The sequence below is a fragment of the Notolabrus celidotus genome, chromosome 2 (assembly GCF_009762535.1).
Source record: "Notolabrus celidotus isolate fNotCel1 chromosome 2, fNotCel1.pri, whole genome shotgun sequence".
In the NCBI taxonomy this organism is placed as follows: Eukaryota; Metazoa; Chordata; class Actinopteri; order Labriformes; family Labridae; genus Notolabrus; species Notolabrus celidotus.
Window position 1 is genome coordinate 4,326,725 of NC_048273.1, and position 26,571 is coordinate 4,353,295.

The 26,571-nt window shown below is 40.2% G+C and overlaps 1 protein-coding gene across 1 annotated transcript in view; it reads right to left on the reverse strand.

The window, feature by feature from the left end:
* Window positions 1-26,571, reverse strand: part of rabgap1l (RAB GTPase activating protein 1-like) — a 175,533-nt gene that overhangs the window by 25,222 nt on the left and 123,740 nt on the right. The window contains exons 10-12 of the mRNA XM_034678060.1: window positions 26,270-26,413; window positions 18,362-18,403; window positions 11,433-11,561 (exon numbers count right to left, since the gene is read on the reverse strand). Of these exons, the coding sequence (XP_034533951.1) occupies window positions 11,433-11,561; window positions 18,362-18,403; window positions 26,270-26,413 (315 nt within the window). The remainder of the gene's footprint in view (window positions 1-11,432; window positions 11,562-18,361; window positions 18,404-26,269; window positions 26,414-26,571) is intronic.

Consider the following 26,571-nt stretch of genomic DNA (forward strand, 5'->3'; position numbering starts at 1 on the left):
CTGGATCAAGCTTGGACCAGATCTTAATTATGCTGCTATAGGCTTAGACTGACACACTGGGATCCTGTCTTTCCCTCTCTCTCCTCTCTCTGCCTGTCTCTTACTTTAACTCTTCCTGTCCCATTAAAGTTACTAACCATAGACCTTTCTGGAGTCCCTGAGCTCCCTTGTCCCGTAGGTTCCTCTGGATCTCTGCTGCTGTGGACGTGCCAGACTCCAGCTGCTACAACTACTACTATCCGTCTCCCCACTATCATCTCTCTCTCTCTTCATCTCCCTCTATCCCTCTCTCCAACACGGTCTCAGCAGATGTGTGTCTAACATGAGTCTGGTCCTGCTGGAGGTTTCTGCCTGTTAAAGGAAGTTTGTCCTTGCCACTGTAACTTACATAAATAAACACATTTAGTTAAAAGCTGTCTTTGCTTCAACTTTAGAAATGTTCTTTATTCCACTTGGCTGAATGAGTTGAAATAAATTAATGTGAAGACTAAGTCCTCAAGCTAAACCCTGACTGGCTGGGAGAAGCAGATTTTAGGGATCAGGGTCAGCTGGGGAGCAGCAGCTGCTGGAGATTCAGTGTTTGGCTCAAGGACTCTCAATCATGTTGGGGTTTGAACCTGTTTTCTTAGAGTTTAGAGCATATAAGCAAAAGACAAGTCACAGATCTCACAAGTGAAGCTTTGTGATTTACATTTCAGCCAGCGGAGCTTCAGTGTGTTAATGTCTGAGTTACATGTGGACTGAAGTCTGGTGACTGATTATGCAACCTGCTGCACTCCAACACCCCTAAAACACACAAACACTGCAGCGTGGCTGTGTCATGAAATGCAAACTGGGCTGTGCCTACCTGTTAGAGACACACACAGGGCTGCAATCACAGGATCCCTCACTTTCAAACAGGTCTCAAAAGTTACTCCTCACTCTGATTAGAGGAGCATGTGATGAAATGAGAACATAAATATGTTGCAGAAAGGACTCATTGTAATCCTCCCTAACTTTGTGTGATAATCCACTCTTCAGAGAGAGAGCTGCCCTTCACACTGACATTTTGTTTTCATCTCGATGATAATGCATCCATATAAAGTGACTAACAGTCGGTAAAATGTGAACTAAGCTACAATAAGCTCAGTTCAGCAATGTAACAAGTAACCAGCAGTATTACCAGGAGGCACTGTGTGTGTCAAATAAAGGTTCTCTATAACAAACAACAAATAAAGCACTGTAAGCTGCACCAAAGCCAGCATGGTCTCTTTATTCTCTTATAAAGCTGTTCAATAATTATAACAAAACTAGAAGACACACAAGAACTAGTTCACTTTAACTTCCAATCTCCTTTGGAATCATCTACCAGTCAGAGTCCGGGAGGCAGACACCCTCTCTACTTTTAAGAGAAGGCTTCTAACTTTCCTTTTTGATAAAGCTTATAGTTAGAGCTGGATCAGGCTTAGACCAGCTCTTAGTTATGCTGCTATAGGCTTACACTGACACACTGGGATCCTGTCTTTCCCTCTCTCTCCTCTGTCTCCCTGTCTCTTACTTTAACTCTTCCTGTCCCGTTAAAGTTACTAACCATAGACCTTTCTGGAGTCCCTGAGCTCCCTTGTCTCGTAGGTTCCTCTGGATCTCTGCTGCTGTGGACGTGCCAGACTCCAGCTGCTACAACTACTACTATCCATCTCACCACTATCATCTCTCTCTCTCTTCATCTCCCTCTATCCCTCTCTCCAGCAGATGTGTCTAACATGAGTCTGGTCCTGCTGAAGGTTTCTACCTGTATAAGGGAGTTTGTCCTTGCCACTGCTAATTCTTGATTCCACTTTAAAGTCCTCGTTATTATTTTCTTTTTTTATGTGCTGGTTCAGCACCATTAGAATGCAAAACAGCTTGGTTGCAGGATCATGCCAAAGTATGTTGCTCAAAACACTGGCTGTATAAAAATGGACAACCTCTTCCTGTTGCACAAAGGTGAAGCCAAAATGAGTCCCATGACAGGCACTAATATATTGCTGGTGATGTCATTTTCTCGTTTAACTTACGAATAAAACAACAAGAACAAGATCCTCTTTAGGCCTGCACAGCTAACAGCTAACTAAGTCCTTTCGGAGCAAACACCCAAGCTTATGACGTGTTCAGCGACTCCTGTGTGAGTGTTTCCTCTCCTCATTTTTATCTACTCTGATAATCAATCTTTATTTATACAGTGCCAAATCACAACAAATGTTATCTCTTGATGCTTTTCCAAACAGAGCAGGTCTAGACCGTACTCTATGTTCTATTATTAACACAGACCCAACATCAAGACCGGATCAGATCCAGTCCCATCTTACAGACAGGACTCAGTCTGATCTCATCTTAATCCACCATGAGCAGAGCACTTTGCAGCATTTAGCAAGTTACAGTGGCAAGGACAAACTTCCTTTAACAGGCAGAAACCTCCAGCAGGACCAGACTCATGTTAGACACACATCTGCTGAGACCGTGTTGGAGAGAGGGATAGAGGGAGATGAAGAGAGAGAGATGATAGTGATAATCTTGTGCTGCAAGAGTTGTCAACACTGGTGTCAATCATGGCGTTCTACCCGTCTGAAAGCATCAAATAACTTGTTGAAACTAACTTTCTTACAAAAATGAATATTTGTAAATTAATCTGCATGATGAAAACTGACTTTAATGAATGAAACAATGTGTGAGAAAAAAATATTTGACGTGTATTTCGCTTTTAAAGTTTGATCCATGTCCCGTCTGTTTATATGGAGGCAGGTTTATTGACATTCTCCAGCAAGTCAGTTTCCACATTTGATTCCTGGGACTATGAGGCAAACAATTCAGTCTTAATTAGTGCTTACATTCACCCGTCCTATCAAAGTTAACAGACCAAGGACATGCAACAGGTGTGCAAAAAAGGGGCGGGGCATCTGACAAATATACAACACACAGTCCCACTGACTTTCATCGTGTGGAAAACTTAAAACAATAAAATCCACTGTCTGTTTTGCACAGCTGTTGCATCCTCGTGCCTTCTTTCTATAACTTTACATGAGCAGTTTGAGGTCAAAGGGGTTATTGTGATTCATTTAAGACGATTAGAGATACTGAGTGCCGCAGGGACTGGTACCAGGCCCACTTTTAGATTCTTGACCTGAATCCCTGCATAGAAAATGGAATTAGTCCCAAACGTCCAAGTTGAGATCACACTGACGTGTCTCACTTGGTAATAAACTACCGAAGAGAGACTCTGCGTGTGTGTGCGTGTGTGTGCGTGTGTGTGCGTGTGTGTGTGTGTGTGTGTGTGTGTGTGTGTGTGTGTGTGTGTGTGTGTGTGTGTTGAAGGGTGAGCTGCTCTTGAATAAAGTGGCAGTCTGAGAGTTTGAATATTGAAATAAGGACAAAACCGGCTGGACATCACAGGGAAAACAAGGTCAATGAATTCATTCAATTTCATTAACCATGTGAGGGAAACACACACACACACACACACTCTAACACACACACACACACAAGGTTCCAAATTTACCAGTAATTGAAACAAACTGACAGCCACAACGAGTTCTGCGTCTGACAAAGCTGTGTAACCTCAAACATGAGACACTGTCAGAGAGAACAAAACACACACCCACACGTTCACACACACACATCTACCTCACGGAAAAAGAGACGTCTCCTCTCTGCACAATCTCTAAGTTCAAGTCACAGACTGCAACATGTAAAGGTCAGTATCCATAGTTAAGAATGTCCACGGTCACAGTTACAAAGGAATACACCGAATGCATGAAAAAAGAGAGAGAAGAAGAAGGAGAGAAAGAGCGACACAAACTGAGGTGAGAACAGACCTACCACCGGTCTGAGAGCCCTGAGAGGTCTGGAGTGAGCGACCAAGCGAGTCAGGGTGTCCTCCTCGCCCGGCCGGTCGACTACGTGAGCGTCGTACGCCACCATGATGGACACCTCCTGCATCATCCTGACTCCTTCTGAACCCTCCCCGAGGAGGAGGAGAGGAGGATGAGGATGAAGGAGGAAGAGAGAGAAGAAGAAGAGAGGAGTGCAGCTGACAGGTTTTGTTTCTCTCTGAGAGCCGAGGAGGCGACTGGCTGCTTTCAAGAGGCTCTCAGGAGGAGCTGAGCCCCGCCCACTGAGAGGTGGAGAGGGAGGAGGAGGAGGAGGGGCGGGGGGGGAGGAGAGGAGAGCGAGGGAAAGGGAGGGGAGGCAGTACAACACACCTGTTTGTTTCTCCTTCTCTCTCTCTCTTCTCTGTAACGCTAGAAGTGTGCGACAAAGAAGGATGAGTTGGCTTTTTCTTCCTTTCCACTGAGTGAGTACTTCCTCCTCTGTCACTCTCTCTCTCTCTCTGTCCTTTGTGCCTCTCCCTCCCTGTCTCCCTCCCTCTCTTAGGCTTTCTTTAGGTTTTTCTGTTTCCTGCTGCTGGTAAGAGTTTATGGGAGTGTGTGTGTTTGTGTGTGTGTGTGTGTGTGTGTGTGTGTTTGATGTGAAGAGAGATAGGAAGGAAGTCGTCGGATAAACCACAGTGACTCTTGTTATCAGTTGCACACCGTTGCAACAGAAAAACGCAGGAAGTGCAGTGACAGGCTGTCCTGGATGATGATGCCTGAGACCGTAGCAAAATCACAAGGGACACCCTGCTACACGACAACCTCGATTGTCATGCCATGGCAACAGACTCCTCCCCTTTCCTCTTATTTCAGAGGAAGAGGTTTACGAGTCTCTCTCAGGTTTAAAAAGTCGTCTAAACCTCGCAGTAGTTACCCTCTCATTGTGGTTTCTCATCCTGCTGTTAGGACACATTACAGCAGACGTTATTCATATTAAAGTCTGGCTGATATATTAATGTTTACATCATTTGTGACTCCTCAAAACTTCCTGTGTTTTTACAAACGTAAGGCAGGAGCAGCAAGGAGGACTCAGACTGTAGGAGTGACTGAAAAGACAAAAATATCCAGTGAGCTGAGATGAATTATTGAGCAAACATATATGAATAATATAAGTGACATGAATTAAACATGTTCATAAATAATGTCTAAATAATTCATTTAAAAAAATGCTTTATTACTCTAACATAAAACAATTAAATGTGTTCGCTGGACTCAAACGTCACATTTAATTTAGTATGGAATCATTCTAAAGTAAACTCAGTGTCATGTGACCTCCTCTGGTCTGAGAACACGTTAACCTCAGGGTCCAGGTCTAATCTGCTCTGAGTGAGGACTGAAGAAGGCGTCAGATCTTGATCTCTGCTCCCTGCTCTTCATGGAGCGTTTCCTCCGTGTTCCTCATCAGTGAGCGCGCTCTGCTGATGAAGACGCTTTAATGAACGGTTCATCATGAGCCGTCTCTAAAGGCGGATCATGTCTTTCTTTTGTTTTACATTCTTTCTATCATCAATTTTTTAGCTTTCTCCATTCATTTTTTCTTTCTTTCTTTCTTTCATATTTTTTCTCTTTCAAATTTTCTTTATTTCTCTCTCCTTCTTACTTTCTTTCTTTAATATGTTCTTACCTTATTTCAAGTATTTTCATAATTTCCTTCTCTTTCTTTCTTTCTTTCTTTCTTTCTTTCTTTCTTTCTTTCTTTCTTTCTTTCTTTCTTTCTTTCTTTCTTTCTTTCTTTCTTTCTTTCTTTCTTTCTCTTTCTTTCATATTTTTTGCTCTCTTTCAAGTTGTAAGTCTTTCATTTTTTATTTTTTATTTGTTTTTCTCTCTTTCTCTCTCTATTTCTTTCTTTTGTTCATTCTTTCATATTTTCTTATATGTTTTAGTTCTTTCATTTTTTCTCTCTCCTTTCTTTCATATTTTTTCTTTCATTTTTCCTCTCTCTCTGTTTTCTTTCTTTCATATTTTATTCATTTCTCTCACTTTCTTATATTTTTCTTTCTTTTCTCTTTCTCTCTTTCATATTTTCTTACATGTTTTAATTGTTTCATTTTATTGCCCCTTTCTTCTTTTTCTTTCATTTTTCTCACTTTCTTTCTCATATTCATTCTTTCTTTCTTTCTTTCTTTTTCTCTATCTTAGTTTTTTTCTTTCTTTCCATCATATTTTTTCTCATTCATATTTTCTTACATTCTTTCATGTTTTCTTTATCTCTCTCCTTTCTTTCTTTCATATTTTTTCATTCTTTCTCATATTTTCAATCTGTCTTTCCTTCTTTCTTTCATACTTTCTGTCTTTTTTCTTTTTTTCTCTCTCTTTCATTCTCATATTTTCATCCTTTCTCTTTCTTTAATATCTTATTTCTTTCATATTTGTTTTTCTTTCTTTCTCTTTCTATCATATTTTCATTCATAGTTTATATATATTTTTCTCTCTCTCTCTTTCATTAATTTTTTCCTTCTTTCTTTCTGTCGTTTTCTTTATCCTTTCTTTCTTTCTTTCTTTCTTTCTTTCTTTCTTTCTTTCTTTCTTTCTTTCTTTCTTTCTTTCTCTCTTTGTTTCAGGGGAACATGAACAAACAGTCTTTCAGCCAATCAATCATCAGATTCCTCTTGAATCAGTTTCATTAAAGGTTCTGAGGTATTGGACCGGTCCTGATATAGAGACCTACAGGTTCACATGACTGAAACTAACTTACCACAGAGTCAAATATAAAGCTGGTCTTCTAACTTAAATTTTAGAGCTGTGACAGAAATCTGTGACACCTGCTGAGAGAAGTGAGACCGACAAACTGAAATAGAGGAAACATGTTCCATGGTGTTTTCATCGTTACACTCCTTTTTAAACTCGTCACATGAGCACTGTAACAGACGGCCGTCATGTCTGAGACATGTTTCTATGAAGTCAGGACAAAATGAATCTACTTATAAAGTTAAAAGCAGCTCTGGTGCACAGATTAATCTTAACATTCATGTGAAGTCTAACTCGAGCCTAAAGCTACTTAAAGGGATCTGCAGGAAATTGGTTTCTACTCACCGGGCAGCCTCATTTCCCTCGACAGGTTAGCCGCTCTGCTGATTAAACTTCTACTGACTCATCATTTAAGATTGGAGTACATACTATTGTTCTCTAACTTACAGATTAAACATCCTAACACATAATAAGAGCTTAATAATTGATTCAAAGTTTCATGCTGCTGAAAAACAAACACTTTCTGTTTGTGTTTCAGTTCATTCAAAATTCATATCACCTGCTGCTGCCGTGAGCTGAAGACCTGAGGCTGTTAAACAGAAACCTCCATCTCTACCTGTTCCTCTTTTTTTATTTGTGTCTCTGTACCTCTCTCTTAAATATTTAAATCCCTTTCATTTGTGTCTCTTTCTGTAACTTCAGTTTATGTGAATGTGCTTTTGAGTCTTCATAAATCCATGCAGGTCTTTTCCTGTAAACTACTCCGTGTCACTCTCTCTACACGCATCCCTCTCTTCTTTTTTTGGGGCTTTCCCTCTTGGAAGGATTCACTGGAGAACGGATTAATCAGTCAGACCTTAAACAGCGAGTGAGTACACAACATTTCTGTCCTGAAAAGTCGTCACTCCAGCGGCGGTCCAGCGGCGCTTTAAGAAGGCTGAGAAATTCAAATTCTTCCCATAATCCTCAGAAAGGCTAAGCCACCCTGCTGCCCGTTGTGTTCATCAAGTCAAGGTGCCAGTGAATTCTTTCGATGTTTTAAGCAGCTTAGGGAGTTTGACTGATCCGATTTAGACGTTGACGGGGAGAAATATGTAAAAAGGAGGGGTTAACAGGGAGGAGAGTGGCTCAAACAGGCTGCTTTCACCTTCTCTGGGTTTCTGTCTCGCAGCTGACTGGACAGAAAATGATGGAGACATGTAGCATTAAATTTATAAATCATGAATCAATACATTCCTGATATTTCTCCTCCTCTAGAGAGCTGCTTTTGATCACTTTCTTATTTTTAACTTAGTTTTTCTTTTAGTTTAGGAAACTTAAACAGTCATTTATACGTCTTTGCTGTATCTGTTGTTATATAGTTTCATAAAATATAATATGATAATAAACAAAACATTAAAGACATTCCTTAAAATAAATACATTTAAAAATTGGGGTAAATAATTAAGGTATATAGAAATAATAGAAGAAGGAAGGAAGAGGGAAAATAAAAATAAATAAATACAACGAAATATGAATAAATAAATAAATAAAGTAAATACAATAAATAGATAAATAAATAAATAAATAAATAAAATAAATAAAATAAATAAAATAAATAAAATAAATAAAATAAATAAAATAAATAAAATAAACTTTACTTAAGCAACACAGTCAGGGCAGGGCTCAACCTCCCAACAAACACATCCCCCATACAGAAATAATAGAAGAAAGAAGGAGGGATAGAATAGATAAATAAATAAATAAATAAATAAATAAATAAATAAAATGAAAAAATGAATGAAAAAATGAGTGAAAAAAGAATGAATAAATTAAATTAAATTAAAAATAAACTTTACTTAAGCGACACAGTCAGGGCAGGGCTCCACCTCCTAACAAACACATCCCCCATACAGAAATAATAGAAGAAAGAAGGAGGGAAAAATGAATAAATAAATAAAATATAAATAAATAAATACAATGAAAAAATAAATGAAAAAATAAATAAATTAAATTAAATTTAAAGGAAACTTTACTTAAGCAACACAGTCAGGGCAGGGCTCAGCCTCCCAACAAATACATCCCCATAGAGGGACAATAAAAGTAATAAAAAGGGCGCTATAAATAAAGTTATTATAACAGACTCATATATATATAAAATTTATATATATATTTTTTTTTTTAAGTTATGTTTTTGGGGTATTTCTGCCTTTGTGATAGGACAGCTGAAGGGAGACAGGAAATGTTGCGAGTAAAGAGCGGGGGGAGACATGCAGCAAATGCTCGCGGCCGGGAATCGAACTGGCGACCAATGCAACAAGGACTACAGCCGCTGCACGTCGGGTGCTTAGACCACTAGGCCACCAGGGCCCCAGACTCATTATAGTTCAGCATCTTTGTCAAGCGGCTACCCAAAGTCTTGACAAATGAACTGCAGTTCCTCGAGTGTCCACTAGAGGCAGGCTGGAGAAGCACAGCCACATACACACCCCTTAAAAAAAGCACATCTTTCTGAAAGCTGTTGTCACTTTTGGTGAAGTGCTGAAAGGTTATGGTATCAAACAGGTGCATTAACCAGGATGTTTGTTCTGCATGCTGCTGCTTTTCGTCTGTGTTGAAGACTCGACACAGGATGTCTGAAAATGACGTGAATCATAAGATTTGTCCTCACAGATTACAAACCAGTTCAACCATCAAAACACGACGTGACGGTGTCCATACGTTCAGCACGGTGTAGAAACATGCTGAGTGTGTGCAGAGCAAAGCGAGCATGTCCATGTTGAGTGTGTGTGTGTGTGTGTGTGTGTGTGTGTGTGTGTGTGTGTGTGTGTGTGTGTGTGTGTGTGTGTGTGTGTGTGTGTGTGTGTGTGTGTGTGTGTGTGTAACATAAGGTCGAACACAGCGGGTTGTAATGCCGCAGAATTGTGCAAGAGTGCCAAAAAGCGACCAAACCGTGAAGATAAGGAGTGTGTCACAGCACAGGATATCCTGTGTGTAGAAAAACACTGAAACACACGGAGCACAGGGGGAGAGTCTGAACTTATAGAGCCGTGTTTTCTGCAGACATGCCCTTGAGCACATCACATCTCAACCTGCTCACTCAATGAAAGTTTGTTTTCAGATAAGAGCGTCTGAAAATCTCTGAAATGTGAAGTATGACTGAGAAATTCAGACAGAGAGCGAAGAGAGCATTGAAAAAAAGAGATGATTGGAGGGAGGAGGACGACTATCTCTTCCATCTTTCTCCGGCAACTCTTTCCTTCCTGTATCACAACAAACTCCTCAAACACACACACACACACACACACACTGCTGAGACACACAAACTACCTCACACACATTTTCATTTACGCTGTGTGCAGCTTTTGGTCTCTGGTGACCTCGGCGAATTCCCTAAATGCCAGCAGCCTCATTAAGGTCAGAGAGGAGGATGGTAACGTGTGTCAGTGTGTGTCAGTGTGTGTCAGTGAGTGTGTGTGTGTGTGTGCATGAAAGGGAGTTTTAGTGACCACACAACCTGCAAGCTTTGAGAAAAAAAAGACAAGATGTATCTGCTTTTTCAGACCGAGAAACCAACATGAAGACACAAAACATCAAACCAGCTATAACATGTTGGCATCTCAGTCCTCATTGACAACTCCTCAGTCTCCCGCTTCCCCCATGTGAAGAGTCTGGGTTTCATCCTCAACAGTACACTGTCATTCCAGTCCCACATCAATAATGTCACCTGGTCAGCATACTTCCATGTCCTGCGTCTGTCTCTCTCCCCCAACAGTACTGCCATTTTGGTTCAGACAATGGTCACCTCCATCCATAAACTTCAACTGGTTCAAACTTCATCACCAGAACTCCCTCCACCAGCCACATCACACCCGTCCTGCAGCAACTCCACCGGCTTCCCATCAAATACCACATCATTTTTAAGATTCTGTTTCTCACTTTCAAGGCCATCAACAACCGAGCTCCTCAGGACCTCATTGACCTCCTCCAAATCAAAACACCTCTCAGGTCCTCCTCTTCCACCCAACTCACCCTCCCACCTGCTCGCTTGACCACCATGGGGTCAAGAGCCTTCAGCCGCTCGGCCCCCCGCCTCTGGAACTCTCTCCCCACAGGACTTACAACATTCCACTTCTCCCACCACCTTCAAATCCCACCTCAAAACTCACCTTTAATTTGTCATTATGGGACTGGAATGACTTCACCTTCACTTTCATTGTTCTAGTATTGCATTGTTATTCTGTTTTATTTAAGTATTCATTTACTGTTGAGTGTTGTTTTTTAATGTTGGTATGTTGTACAGTGACCTTGAGTGTTCAGAAAGGAGCCTATAAATAAAATGTACTGTTATTATTATTATTATTATTCTTATATAGAAGCATCAACCTGTCGTCATGATTCAAGATGATCTGCCAGACTTTTATTTTGTGAGCTGGTTTTTTATTCCACTCCAAACAGCTCAGCAGTCAGTGCACTATAACATTAGATATACAAAGTTCTAATGTGGAGAGTGTCTCATACTGCAACCACAAGGTCATCGATTCATTCCAAACAACACTTAACTCTGCATACACATTGACCTTTGACCCCTCCGGTTAGAGGTGTTTGAGTCTCAGAGGGACACAAAGGGAAAGGAATTCCTTACTGTGTTGCTTGGACTCATAGTAACGTGTGTGTGTGTGTTTGTGTGTGTGTGTGTGTGTGTGTGTGTGTGTGTGTGTGTGTGTGTGTGTGTGTGTGTGTGTGTGTGTGTGTGTGTGTGTGTGTGTATGTGTGTGTGTGTCTTTGCACACTCTACTGAAAAGGCCTTGCAGTAAACCTTTAAGATGAAGACCCTGAGGGACAGTAAAGCAGGTATTTGAGTGTGGAGGTCTTTACCTTGATGTTGCAGGCCTGCTCCATGAGCCTGCGAGCGTTCTCTGCGGCTCGGTAGCGTTTCGGGAGCTGGACTCTGAAGAACTTGAGAGCTCCTTCAAAGTCCGCCTGCAAGAGGTCCTCTTTGGACGTCTGGAGCGAGACATGGGGAGAAGGGAGGAGACATGAGACGGTTAGTACGACTCAGAGTGAACTCAGACTAATGCTGGCGTCAGAGTCACTTTCCATTAACCCTCATTAAAGAGAAAAACTCTGAGTAGTTGCATTTATTACCCGGCTTTCTTACTGATATTCCAGAAGTGTAAGATGCTTGATTCTGATTGGTCAAAACCCCTTGACAACGGTTATTAACTTTCACTAACATGAGCAACACCAGAGACAAACTGATCACACGTCATGTCAAATCAATCCACAGAAAAGAGTTCAGACACTTTTAGCTTCTGCTTGTTGACACCATAGACCGTAAGGTGAGGGAAAACCGTTAGCTTCCGTTAGCATCAAAATGATGTAGCTAAAACATTAGCTTCAGTTAGCATGCTAAATTAGCAGGCTACAGACATTTTCATTTTGGATCCTGTCCAGAAATATGATGAAGGAGCAGAGCAGGTGAGAGAAACTTTAGGTTAGCGATCTCTACAAAGAATCTTAAACCATGAGCGGTGGTGATGATAGCAGCAGGGTTCAAAGTTGTGACATTAGATTATTTTTAAAGGTGTGTGAACCACAGAGCTCAGAGAAGAAGGAGAGCTGAATGAGGACAGGTTCATGTTCAATCCACCGCAACAGGTAGATAAGAATCCATCACCATGGAACGATCACTGACGAGGAATCACTGAGACTATTTTTAAAAACTGTAAATCATTTTAAATCCATAAAATAATCTTTAATCAATGTTTTTAGTCAAGGTGTTTGTGTTTTAAGTTTGTAGCTGGATAATAAGCTGGATAATGTATGATTCGCGTCGGGACTCTATTTCCCATAACCAACTCGTCTGCCTTCTCACTCTATCAACTTTTTTAAAGCCTCTTGGACATGAAAGAACCAAAAAAGGTTCTCTGGCACTGGAGATTATTCCCTGATGCAAGCAAAAGCAACCCTTTTTCCTTCATGACAGCTTTGCACACTCTTGGTATTCTCTCAGTCTGCTTCATGAAGTGGTCTCCTGGAATGGTTTCTAATGAACATGAGCCTTGTCAAGAGTTCATTTGTAGAATGACTTGCCTTCTTAATGTGTTTGAGACCATCAGTTGTGTTGTTCAGAGGTAGGGTTAGCACACAATGGATAGCCCTATTTGACTACTGTTGTAATCCAGATTATGGTAAAACCAGATTATTTCACAGTTTTGATGTCTTCAGTATTAATCTACAATGTTGAAAATAATTAAAGTAAATAAAAACCATTGAATGAGAAGGTGTGTCCAAACTTTGGACTGGTAGTATATATTTGATGGGACAGCTGAGGAGGGATGGGAAACATGTGGAAGAGAGAGTGAGGGATGATGTGCACCAAATAGTCTGAACCAGCACTCAGTGCATCTGATGACAGACTGATGTGGACCAGCACTCCAGTAGCACCCCTTTGCATTAAGAAACTGTCGAAGTACATCAATGCACAAAAACCTGGAGCATCTTTGTCACTTCTCTTGCGCTGGCTGTGCTTTTAGTAAACATGTGGAGTTCAAGCATGACCTATGAAAGACCCCCACACAGACCTGTGACACCATCTTGTGGTGTAAACATGAACTGTCACAAGGATCTATCCAGGAGATGTTACTTAATGTTCTGTGTGTGTATAGATGACCTACATGTTTCCAGGTAGAGCATGTTCAAGATGTTAACATCTTCATTCTAGTTTAATAAATATACAGATTTATAGATTAGAGAGGATAAATGGAGAGAACATATGAGGGGTAAGTTTCCCTTTATGGCGTCTGCTTTCATGTGATGTATGATGCAGAGCTTCAGTCACAATGCTAACAGGATATTACATCTACTGTATCTAAACTATCAGATGGATGATTGTTCAAATGCCTCAAACATAAAGGTTTGTATTAAAATCAGGAGAAAGGAAGCCTCAGTTTCAGACAGTGAAAGGTTTCTGAGTGAAAAGTTTGAGACACAAGTTGTTATTTATAGACGCCCGTCTGCTTTTATTCCCATCCTCTCTAAATCCTTAGAACCCAGACTAATCATAGAACTCTCAGCCTGTTTGTTTGCCTCTGTTCCCCAGTCCCCCCCTCCCCGCTCTCACCGCCAGCAGCTTGGGCACGAAGAGCCGGTGTCCCATCCCGAGGAGACCCATGACCTTGCAGAACGAGTCTGCAGACGCCTCACTGCCTTGGGCTCCCTCCTCCGTCGTCCCCTCTCCGTCCTCCACTGCCCTGAGCGCTGATGGGACCGGCAGGTGCTGGGTCAAGGCGGGGATAGGGCGAGGAGAGGGAGGAGGGGAGGAAGGGGGAGTCGGTGGAGGGGTTGGGCAGGGTGAGCGAGAGGGGTGGTCCCGCTCCGGGGCCAGGGTTGCAGGTGACTCCAGCGTGTCGTTGGAAATTCAAAGTTGGATTGGTGGAGTTGGAGGAGAGAGGAGCGGAGGGTGTCGACTCCGGCGAGCAGGTGTTCTCCGTCCGGCTGGGTTCTCAAAAACAAGTTGATAAACCCTCTGAGATCTGAAAAACAGAACCTCACAGACGTCCGGCGCTCAGGACTCCAGCAAGGAAAGGAGAGACAAGACCTCCAGAGAAACAACTCAGCTCAGGCATCAGCATTTAACGCCGAGTTCTCTCCTGTTCATCCGAGCACCGCAGACTCTTGACAAGTGGACGAGGCGTCACTCAGCTTGTGCCGCTGTCAGAGCCCAGAAACCCCGACACGGTACGTCAAAACGGCAGTCAGAAAATGACGTATCAACGCCGCTCCCGGCATACTGCTGAGTCTCCCAGCTACCTGCCAGACTCACTTCGAAATCCAGTCACACTACCCACTCTCATCTTCCCATCATCTCGTGCCAAACTCCCCCAACCAATTCCAATCCAGTATGCCGTCGCCTAGCAACAAAGCTCCTAAACACGTGGGCCACGGCGGTGATGAAGTACTCCACCTTTTTTTAAAAAATATGTTCCTTCACAGTTAGACTTCAAAGACTGAATCCCCCTCCGTGCACACGATTGAGTGGTCTTAACGCCGGGGGCTCTGAGCATGTGAGACCACACATCAAAGCAGACGGTGTGTTTTGTTTCCGCCTGTGGTCGGAGGATGATGGGATTCTTTTTTAGCTCTCTTTGAAATGTAAAATCACCCAAAATAAGAGTGTGAATCCTTTCGTCTGAAGAGCTCCAGTCTGAGGACGAGTTAGCGGTCCTGACGACGCGACAGAAGCAGCAGAGACGAGGTCTGTTTGCTCGGGGAGGTGATGATGCGCTCCTGTTGGTTTATGGCTGAATGGATGCTGAACACGCTGACTCAGATTCATGTGATGCATGAAAAACAAGACAAAAAGTGGATCACAACAGCTTCTCTTCCTCCTCACTGATGTGACCCTCTGATTCTGAAGTCTCTCCAGATCCTGCACAGAGCAGTGTCAGCTCAGCAGCTCCAGCATGGACTCCAGTGACTCTCCCTCCGGCAGATTTCCATTAGCAGCAGCCAGACATCCGGTCCGTGGCGGTCAGTAGATCCTTTAGATGGGAAGCCAGCTCCTTCAGATGGAAAGTCACTTCTGGCTCTCAACAACACAGCCTAAGTGGATGTGTGTTTGCACGAGTCTGTGTGTGTTGTTGTTCCATGAGGAGTGATGGTCCTGACCAGCAGCTGGGGTGAGGCAGAGAACAGAAACCACACAGAGCTCTCTCTTTTCTCTTTGCTCTTCTTGCCGTCTCTACCTCTCTATCTCTCTCCTTTGTGATGCTAACGGCTAATACCTAGAGGCTAGCAGGGGCGGCTCCATTGCAGAGGTCTGTGTGGTGGACGGAGGTAACGTGCTAGAGATCCAGGAGAAGGCGGAGGTAGAATAGTGGGAGGCAAAGAAGAGAGAGAACAAGGAGCAGAAGGACAGAGGGAGATCCAAGCGGGCGTCCATGGGAGGAACAGATGAAGAAGAAAATATCAAAAAGACAGCAGAGAGGGTTTCTCCTCCAGGTCCAGAGTGCTAACGCTGTAGCTGATGCTCCTGTTGTGATGTGGATGGCGACTGCTAAACAGCAGAGGGAGGGAGGTGAACACAGATGGAGGGAGGGGTGATGAGAGCGGAGGAGAGAGCAGGAGGGAGGGAGGGAGGGAGGGAGGGAGGGAGGGAGGAAGGAGCCTCCGGGGAGAATGCCGTCATGGCCGGCCAATCAGAGGCAGGCTGTGGAAGCCCCTTCCACCCTCCTCACATCCTCATTTGTTCTCCGTTCCCGACCATCGCCTGCACCACATCTTTCTCTCCCTGACATACAGAATAAATGATGCTTTAATGTAGAGCAGGAGGGCTCTTTAAAACCACGCAGGGAAGACTCAGAGAGGAGAGTGAGGCTGCATTACTGGAGGAGAAAGAACCACTGAGCACACTTAATATTATCATAATTATTACTCTTATAATTATTCTTATTATTACTTTTTTTATTATTATTATTATTATTATTATTATTATTATTAAAATGAAAAAGTAGTATATTTATTATTATTACTACAATAATAATTATTTTTATTGTTATCATTATTCATGTTTATTATTGTCATGTTTTTAACATTACTGTAATAATGATTATCATCATCCTTATTATTATATTTATTTTTTTATCATTATTATTATTATTATTATTATTATTATTATTATTATCATTATTATTATTATTATCATTGTTATTATTATTTTTATTTTTATTATTATAATTTTTATAATTTTTATTATTATTATTATTATTATTATTATTATTATTATTATTATTATTATTATTATTATCATTGCTGGTTAATTTGCACTACAGATTTAGCTTTATAAATTTATTGTCAGCTTTTATTAAGTAATGTGTCCATGTGCACTTTACAGTGGATGCTGGAAATAAATATAAGATCAGAATAAATGACTGTTTAGAGGATTGGGGTTTTGCATTATAATGTTTTGAATTGACTATTATATTTATAAATGAGCAATGCATAAAACTACACTGGAAAATCCATTATAAATGAGTGTGTCATTAATGAACAGATTGAACACATCAAGGTTTGGATAAAATACTTTCATCCATCTTTTGAAATCACACACCTTTTCTTTAAAAGCTCCGATGACTGAATATATCTTTTTGAAATGTTATCAATTAAATCACATGACTTCCACAAGCTGGATGTTCTTACATTTTTAAAGAGATGTCAGATGTGAACCATACAACAGTCGCTCATGAAAATGAAAGCTTTTTAAAAAGCACAAGACTAATAAACTGTCAGTGTTATTAGAACCAAGACATGATGAGACCACTAAGTGTTTCTCTGTTCATCAAATTTCAGCACATCTTCTGCATTGACGGTCTGATTACACGACATATAGCAATCTACACAATTCTGCACCATCAGTGTGATGATTTATTTTAGTAACATTAACATTGACAGAGCACTTTCTTTTAAAACTACATTAAAAGAGACATTAGCAAGCTCAGGTTTACACTAAAAGGTTCAATGAAATCATTTCATGTTACTTGGTATCACTTTTTGAACTTTATACATTCTCTAGATTTCTCCTCGGAGTTGGAGGATTGATATGTGCAGTTTTAACTTACTCTTTGTTACTTTTTTATTTAATAGTAATTATTCTACTTTTTATATTTTTTTCCTGTTTATTTATTCATTCATTCATTCATTCATTCATTCATTCATTCATTCATTTATTTATTTATTTATTTATTTATTTATTTATTGTCATTAGTGTTGTGTTTTATTTATTGTATTATATATTTATGTATTTTAATTATCATTATTATTTTTTTAGTTATTGAATGGCCTTGTAATGGGTGGTGGGTGGGGAAGGGAGTTGACATTCAGATGTGACAATTGATGTTAATTCAATATTTTTATACCTTATATTGTATATCACACTGTCTGTCTAAAATCTTCTATAAATAAAGTTGGGGAAAAAAAGAGACATTAGCTGAATTTGTGAAGTTTATAAGGTGAAAGTGTTTTCTTTTCCATAACCAACATAACAGGAATAAAATAAGCATGACTGTTTTCAATTAATCAATGAAAGGGGATATTTTTACTTTAAATTCTGTGTTTTTTCAGTCTAAGAAGGGTGCCTTCAAGGTTTTATGAAACAGTTTGAGTATAGAATGAAAAAAATGTGTTTCTTGATATAAACTGTCAATAATTTCATGCTCTTCTGAGGGAAACTGTGTGGAAACGATGTTTGAACCCATTTTTCCATTCAGAACATTAGATTACATTGTAAACAATTATAGATAAATAAGATAAAGTGATTTCAGCTGAGTGCAGTGAGGCTAAATTATTACAATATTTATCTTGTAGATCTTTTTCTTTTAATCTCAAGGTTTTACTTGGATAACCAAATATTAAAAAGCCCAGGCAGCAGTTGTGATGCATCCTCCATCACATTCAGCAGGATGCTGAACTTCATGTGTCTCCTCTTGTTTATGTAATTCGTCATGAAAGACACGGTGCAGTTTCTGATTTATGCACTAGAGGGCAAGAAACGCCAACAAACTGTCAAGCCTCTAACCATCCTATCAGAGCAGACACTCCCTCACTCTATTAAACTCTTCTGCACAATCCTGCAACTCCAAACCAAACATATAAATCTGCTGTTTCCAATCAAACCGCATATAAAGTCTGAGAGGAACAATGATCCACCAACTGCATATACTTTCCTTTTCTACAGATCGCATCAAAGCATTGAGATCATTTGAGTGAGAGATTCAAGGAAATGAAAGATTAGAGTCAGAACAAACCTTGAGGAGTGCCAGGGCCACATTGAAGATGATGTTCAGACCCTGGAAGAGAGAAGAGAGAGAAGAGAATTCAGCGTTGATGGAGAAACATTAGACTTATAGCAGGTTTTAAAAGGCATAGTTCATTAAATCACAATAACTTTGCAGGTTTACAGGTTGGTGGCCTCAGACATGTACGGTGCTGATACCCTCACAAAACCTGTTCCTTATGTCCCCGATTGACACCATCAACTACTTCAGTCTATAGGGATGCTATGCTACGCTGCAAAAGTAGGATTTAAAAACAGGCCATGTTTTGCAAATTTTTTACAACAAATCAAAGACGAAAAAATTGCAAAAACATAAATACATATAAATAAAATATGCCTTTGGAAAGAATCTGAAAATTAAAAATAGTCATGTGCATTATTATTTATTGTTTTAATTATTTTTTTTTTTTTTTAATTTATTATTTTAATGTTCTTAATTTATCCTTTTCACTTTTTCAAATGTTCCCGATGTGATGTCGTCCTCTTATTCTGAAAAACTCTTTTTTTGTCCTTTTAATGCTTTTATTTACTTTTCCATTTTTATTTATTAATTCATATTTATTTATTTATTTATCCTTGAAAAACCTCTTAAATAATAATGTATTGCTCCACCACTTCATTCTGTTTAACTTACGTTTATTCTTTTTTACCTTTTGCGTTGTATTCTGTTTTAAATTGTTTGAATTCCTCCCTGTCTGTCAAAAGGTTTACTTGTTATTTGAACCATGCTTTTTTTGTCAAAGCACTTTGTAAACATTTGTTTTTAAAGGTGCTATATAAATAAAGTTATTATTATTATATCTTGCAAAAATAGATTGTTATTCCTTCATCATTTAATATTTATATTTTAGTTCAATTTGAGTTTCATTGAAAAAGGCCTTAGCTTTCATCATAAAACTCTAATGTAAATATTCATGATTTATTTTCATGTCTATGAATGTAAATAAGAATTTGTTATTCAATTTATTTATTTATTTATTTTTCATTTACAATGTTTATTATGTGACTATTTGCTTGTAAGTCTACAGATTTACTTTCTTTTTAATTAGCTGTTATTGTTATTGCCTTTGCTTTTATAATTGTTATTTTATTTTTGTGTTATCTTTATTTATTTATTTATTTATCTTTCTTTCCTCATTCTTGTCATTCTTGTCTTTAAGATTAGGGTGGGTGGGTGAAGGGAATAAATGTTCTTGTTCGTAAAATGAAAAATTATAAATAAAGCATTAAAAAATAATTTAGCTTTCCATGCTATAATTAACTGTAAATTTAAGGCACAAAGTTTACATAATTAAATTGTATTTATAGTAATATCTATAGCAAAGAAAGGTATGGCAAAAATAAGATTTAAAAAGCAGTCAAATTAAACGATCTTTTAGTTATTTTTTACTTGTAAAGTTGACATTCTCTATTCTCTCTCTATCCTCTTTGTATCACAGACTATTGTTTTTATTTATTCATATCCAGACGTGTTGTGTGCTGACATGACAGCACGGTGTTCCTTCCATTCTTTCAAACACAAAGCTTCTGATTTTTGCCACCGAAAAAAAAAAAAAAAGTAAAAGCTGATGTCGGCTCTGCTCGGGAACACCCATCCCTTTGGTCTCTGTGACAACCAGCTCACATGGCAACACAGAGCTAAAAATATCTGGATAGCTCCGAGAATAACTGTAAAAAAAGAAAAAAAAAAAAAAAAGGGAAAAAGGAAGAGAAAGGAGAGAAAGGAGAGGGGGAGCTCTGCCTTCACACACCTTTCTCTGACTGCCTCAAGATGGTGCCACAGTGCAGAGACTGGATCAAAGGTGTGTGTGAGCAAAATCAAGATGATCTGTGTGCGACTGTGACATCAAGTATTCATGACAAGAGAAGAAGAGATTAAGATACAGAAAGGAGAGATGACTGAGAAGGTGGTGACTGAGTTGTTGTTATTCTTGTATGTCTTTATTTAGAGAGAGGACAGGACAGTGGATAGAGCAGGAGAGAGAGAGAGATTGGTGGAGTGATGTGCAGGAAAGGGGCTGCAGGTAGGAAATGAACCCAGGCCACCCACCTGAGGGCTACAGCCTCCGTACATGGGGCGAACAACCTAACCACTAAGCCAAACAGGTGCTCAGAAATGATGGGAATTTTTAGGATTCCCTGTGTTAGTGGAATAGCTGAGTGGGTAAGAAGGACCAACGCTCACTGTTAAGGAGGCTTCAGAAGGAGAGAAAACAGCTGACTGTTAGTGTTAACTCACAGAGAGAAAACAGAGGCAGAAAGAAGAAGAAGCAGAAGCAGAAGCAGAAGAAGCAGAAGAAGAAGAAGAAGAAGAAGAAGAAGAAGAAGAAGAAGAAGAAGAAGAAGAAGAAGAAGAAGAAGAAGAAGAAGAAGAAGAAGAAGAAGAAGAAGAAGAAGAAGAAGAAGAAGAAGAAGAAGAAGAAGAAGAAGAAGAAGAAGAAGAAGAAGGTACTTTATTAATCCCTAGGGGGGCAATTCAATTTTTTCACTCATGTTATTTTTCGGTCATGCTACACACACAGTTTTTGGTATATACATACAAATGCACACACATGCAGTGAACATGCACTTAGGGAGAGATGTCAGAGTGAGGATGCTGCCATCAACCAGCGCACCCCAAGCAGTTGGGGGTTCCGTGCCTTGTTCAAGGGCACCTCGGCAGTGCCCAGGCAAGTGAACCAGCACCTCTCCAGCCACCAGTCCACTTGCCAAACTTCGTCCATACTGGCACTCGAACTGGCGACCCTTCGGTTCCCAAGTCAAGTCCCTATGGACTGAGCTACTGCCGCCCCCAAAAGCTCCCAAAAACCCCCAAAGGAGAACAAAAGTAAAGAAAAGCAAGAAAGAGTAAATGAAGAACGAGAGAGTTGATAGAAAAGGGAAACAGTGAATGATTTGGGAAAGATGATGGAGACAGCGTAGAAGAGGAGGGCAGACAGGGAGATGTACGGGAGATGAGAAATCTGGTTAAACAAGCAGATTCTTATCACGCGGCTCACTGGGCTGGGAAACTTTTAATTGTTCTGCCTCGGGCCGATAGGAGGACGGAGAGAAGAAGGTATGAAGATAGAGGGATGGAGGGAAATATGGACGGACACAAATAGGACATTTGACTTTTGATGTTTTCGTCTAATGGAACATTTCAGGAAAAAGAGAAAAAGAAAAGTCTACAAAGAAAGTTGATTTGCAACCTCTCCCTCTGTTTCTCCTCCTGTTGTGTAAATGACTTATTATTATGATGCTTACAAAAACTAAAACTAAAAGAGGTATCTGGTCTGATTTGTTACTGGTGATTCCTCCTCTCCATCACTTCATGTTGGATGTGGTGTTCCTCAAGGCGCTGTACTCTGCCCCTTTTAACTTAACTTTACATGCTCCAAACTCAATGCTTGTGTACATATAAACACAGCTGCATGTTTAACCTCCACACACAGGCCTCAGACACATTCACTGTGCATCTTAATCACACATTTGGTGAGTCCGGCAGCTTTAACAGCCTCCTGATCAGATTCACAAGCCTTGTTACTCCCTCCATACAGGTTTTTACATAAATCATTTAATGCACAGATGATACCATTAAAATAGTTCTGGGTCTTCCCCGGGGCCTTCTCCCAGTTGGACGTGCCCGGAACACCTCTAAAGGGAGGCGTCCGGGAGGCATCCTTATCAGATGCCTGAACCACCTCAGCTGACTCCTTTCAACGCAAAGGAGCAGCGGCTCTACTCTGAGCTCCCTCCGGATGTCTGAGCTCCTGACCCTCTCTCTAAGGCTGAGCCCAGACACCCTTCAGAGGAAACCCATTTCAGCTGCTTGTATCCAAGAGCTTATCCTTTTGGTCAAGACCCGCAGCTCATGACCATAGGTGAGGGTTGGAACGTAGACCGACTGGTAAATTGAAAGCTTTGGCTTCTGGCTCAGCTCCCTCTATACCACAACGGTCCGGTACAGCGATCCGGACACTTCATTTTACCCCCAATTGCGAACAAGACCCTGAGAGACTTAAACTCCCCCACTTGGGGCAAAGATTTGCTCCCCACCGAGCAAGAGCAATCCACAGTTTTCCATGGTCTCAGACTTGGAGGTACTGACTCTCGTCACAGCTGCTTTGCACTGAGCTGCAAACCTCACCAATGCCTGCTGGAGGTCCCAGCTTGAAGGAGCCAGAAGAACCACATAATCTGCAAAAAGCAGAGATGAAATTCTGAGCCCTCCGAACTGTAGACCCTCCTCACCCAGGCTGCACCTTGAGATCCTGTCCACAAAAATTTCAAACTCAGTGGAGGGATTATATCTCCCGCCTGGTCTGGGATCGCCTCAGGATTCCCCAGAAGGAGCTGGAAAGTGTTTCTGGGGAGAGGGATGTCTGGGTCAATATGCTTGGACTGCTACCTCCGCGACCCGACCCCGGATAAGAAAATGGATGGATGGATGACATCATCAGAAAAACAACTCAGTGCTCATCCTACTCATATTTTATTCAATGTAACCATTCGAGTATGTAATCACTGAGCATCTAGGGCGAGAAAAAAAAACATTTTTCGAACAGAATTTTGAAATGAAAGTAAAAACCTTGAAGATTTTCAATGAAATAAATGTTGACTCACCGCCTGCTGCCTGAGTTAACAATGGTGACCAGAACCAAGGCCGGCTGAAGAAAGCCTTTGTATTTAAAGTGCTTATCGGTATGACTCATACACTGTCAGAATCCCAAGAATGATCTCAAGTGACGACCGCACTGCAGTGATTAGTATGTGAGAGACTAGTTTTCTTCACTTTTCTTTTTCGTCTGCAGAGTTGTGATCAAACTTTTGGTCGGTGTAACAAACACAGAATCTGAATTCCCAAAAAGTGTCGTACGAAGAGAAACAAACAAATGTGACGTTTAAATTGGACAAACGGATCTCTATGCAGTTAAAGGTGACATATCACGCTTTTTTCATCAACATATATTGGTCTAAGAGGTCCCCAAAACATGTCTTTAAAGTTTATGCTCAAAAAAACACTTTGAAATCAGATTTTGGTCTGCCTGAAAAGCCCTCTTCTTCAGGCCTCCTCAGAACAGTCTGTTTTCTCTCTGACCACGCCCCCTCAGGAAGTGGGTGTGGTCTCGGCTCTCCAGCACGTTGATCTAATGTTTACATGTTGGCTGAATATACACCGCTTCTCAGAGATCACGTTACTTCAACCCTCTGAATCTGATCCAGAATCTGATCCTGATGGAGAGGCGCCTGCAGCAGGACCTTTCTGAACCATTGGTCACAGATTTAGTGTTTCTTGTTGTTTTATTTATCAGTATGTCGACGTGTGTCTTGGTACACAGCTACCAACATGTAGCTATGTGGCTATGCTAACTAGCGCTAGCACTTATCCATGATAAATAAAAATCATCCACTAGATCTTCAAATCTGCAGGCCTGGGGAGTAAAACCGATCTCTGCCAGAAAGGCAGCGGGACCTTTCTGAAGGATTGGTCACAGATTTAGTGTTTCTTGTTGTTTTATTTGTCAGTATGTCGACGTGTGTCTTAGTACACAGCTACAGCTACAACATGTAGCTATGCTAACTAGCGCTAGCACTTATCAATGATAAGTAAAAATCATCCACTAGATCTTCAAATCTACAGACGTGGGGAGTAAAACCGACCTTTGTGTTTATTAAGACAGCCTACAACTAGCATGCCTCCCTCCTAAGCTCCTTGTTAGCACACATGTGTGCAGGGAATGAAAAACGGAGGAGGGGTTGAGTTGTATTTTATACAGTCTATGGGCTGAACAAGCTCCGAGCTCTGACTTCCTGTTACAGACCGGATATTGTTGTTACGTAACAAAAACACAGAAGTCTGAAACGGCTTGTTTCAGCACACATTTACAGAAAGGTGGAGAAATCAGAACAGGGGCAGAATGGATTCTTTTCATTCTCGGGGGGTTTGTAGACAGGGACACATATTTCAGGTAGAGAACCATTAAAAAGTCCATTTTGCATGATATGTCACCTTTAAGGTCATGAAAAATGCCAGCTATGAACTCGCATCAACGAAAGTGCTGAGCAAAGATTGAAAGTAAAGACATTCATATAATGTATGAATACTTGTGTATTAGAATTTTGAAATAAGGATTCCGTTAGCCATCTTCTGAGAGTCTTTAATGGTTTAGCCTTATAACCCTAATCAGTTTTTGAGACCTCTACATCATCAGTGTGATATATTTTTTTACAAAGAAACCTGATGTCTACAATCAGAGACATGCAGTGCACGGATAATCCACCAGGTGTGAGTAATTCATGCACCAGAAGGACGTCCCTTGAGACATCCAAAATGTCAGCTGTGGATCAGAGACCCACTCGAGGTTTTTCAGGGATGTTTTTACCAAGTTTGAAAAAGTTTGGATGAAAAAAACTCTCAAATTGTTCCTGAAACTTCAAGAGGAATAGTTCCTGGATTGATGCAATATAAAACTAGTTAATATTTTGTTAATGAATTTATAGTCAAATTGTGTTGAAAATGTGTGTATCAACATTGATACAGCAGGTATTTATTTGGATCATAGTTTTATTAAATTTCATGCATTATTCCATAAAGCAACATATAGTCTTTTTATTATTAAAGAACATGTTTTAATGACATAATTAGGCATATTTTAGAGGAGAAATTGAGATAATTATAACATATATTACATTTTTATGTGTGCAACCTGCTGTATTATGATGATTCATGACTGTTTGAATGTTACAATGACTCCCTAGTAAATAATTATCTTCTGCTCATTGATTTCCACTAAAAATTCAACAATTCAGAGAAGAAATAAAAAATGAATTCTTTTTTTTTCTGTGTAGAAGATACAAAATATGTATGACGTTGTCGTGCAATGTGGAAAAAAATATTTTCTCTGTTTGAAAATAGTTTGGGGAAAATTTGAAGGAAACTCAAAGTCTAATAGGCTAAAAATGTTGTTTTTTTTATGTTTTAGTTTGTTGAAATAAAAAGAAACTTTGAGCAAAAAAAATGCAGCAAAATGCCTAATGTATCACATATGACACAAATTAGAACTAATGTATGAAAATTGCTATTTAATTTTTTTATTTTTTATTTGTGAAAAGGTCCAATACAAACTCAATTTTCAAAGAATTAGAATTTTCTGGAAATTAATTGATGGTTCAGGCTTTACAGGGTTAAAATGGTTGGTTTATTTACCATATGAAAGTACAGACTGGCTACACAAATGTGGATTGCCTTCTAATGTGAACCTCATTTAATAAACACTGGGCTGAATTAGATTTTTGTTTCCTTCTTCTGTTTTTGCAGGATGTCTCCTGCACTCTTCTTCTTTTAGGAGGGTTTGTGGCGTGGTGCCTGATGTCTGTTGATCTCTTTTACAATTCATATTTCACTACTTTAGCAGCATATGCTTTGAGGTGTTGTTCTCTGGTTGTGAGTCTTGATTCTGGTGCTGTCATGTCATCATCTTTTTGTTTTGTTTTTGCTTATTATTTTCTTGCTTTGTTTTGTTTTTTGTGCTGATTTGTATTGTTATGTTTTGTTGGTGGTGTGCACTTTGAAAAATGTATTAAATGCATTATAAAAAAAGGAAAGAATTAGGGATAGTGTCAAATACTTCTGATACAGTGAATTATCCGTAAAGGCACCGTACAGTTGAACCGACCTCTCTCCTACCCTTCCATGGTGCCTGCCATTTCTCCTCCTAATTTCCCAGTCACCACTATTGCTCACTCTCTCCCTCCCTTGATTCCCTTTTTTACCTCCTACCTGGTCCTGTCATCTTTCCAGACAATTAACTCCGTCCTCATTGGACCCTGGAGAACGTAGACCACATTACTGTCCCTTTCCTCCAAGTATGAAATAGAGCAGTGAGTCAGATTTTACCTCGCAGAGCAGCAGGTCAGTGATGTGGAAAACCATGCACAGGGGGAACTTGGCGGTGAAGAGGGTGAGGAACCACTGGGAGGCGTACATGTGCGCCTCCAGGTTCAGTTCCTGGAAGTGCGACCACAGGTCTGGAAGCTGTTCCTGCAGGAGCAGAGAGAAGAAGAAGAGGAGGAGGAGGAGGAGGAGGAGGAGGAGGAGGAGGAGATTTAGAGATTAAACATCACTTGAATAGTTTTAAAATATTATTTTCTGCTTGCCATGTCAACTTCATTTGAAGTTATACTTTATCAAATCATAAT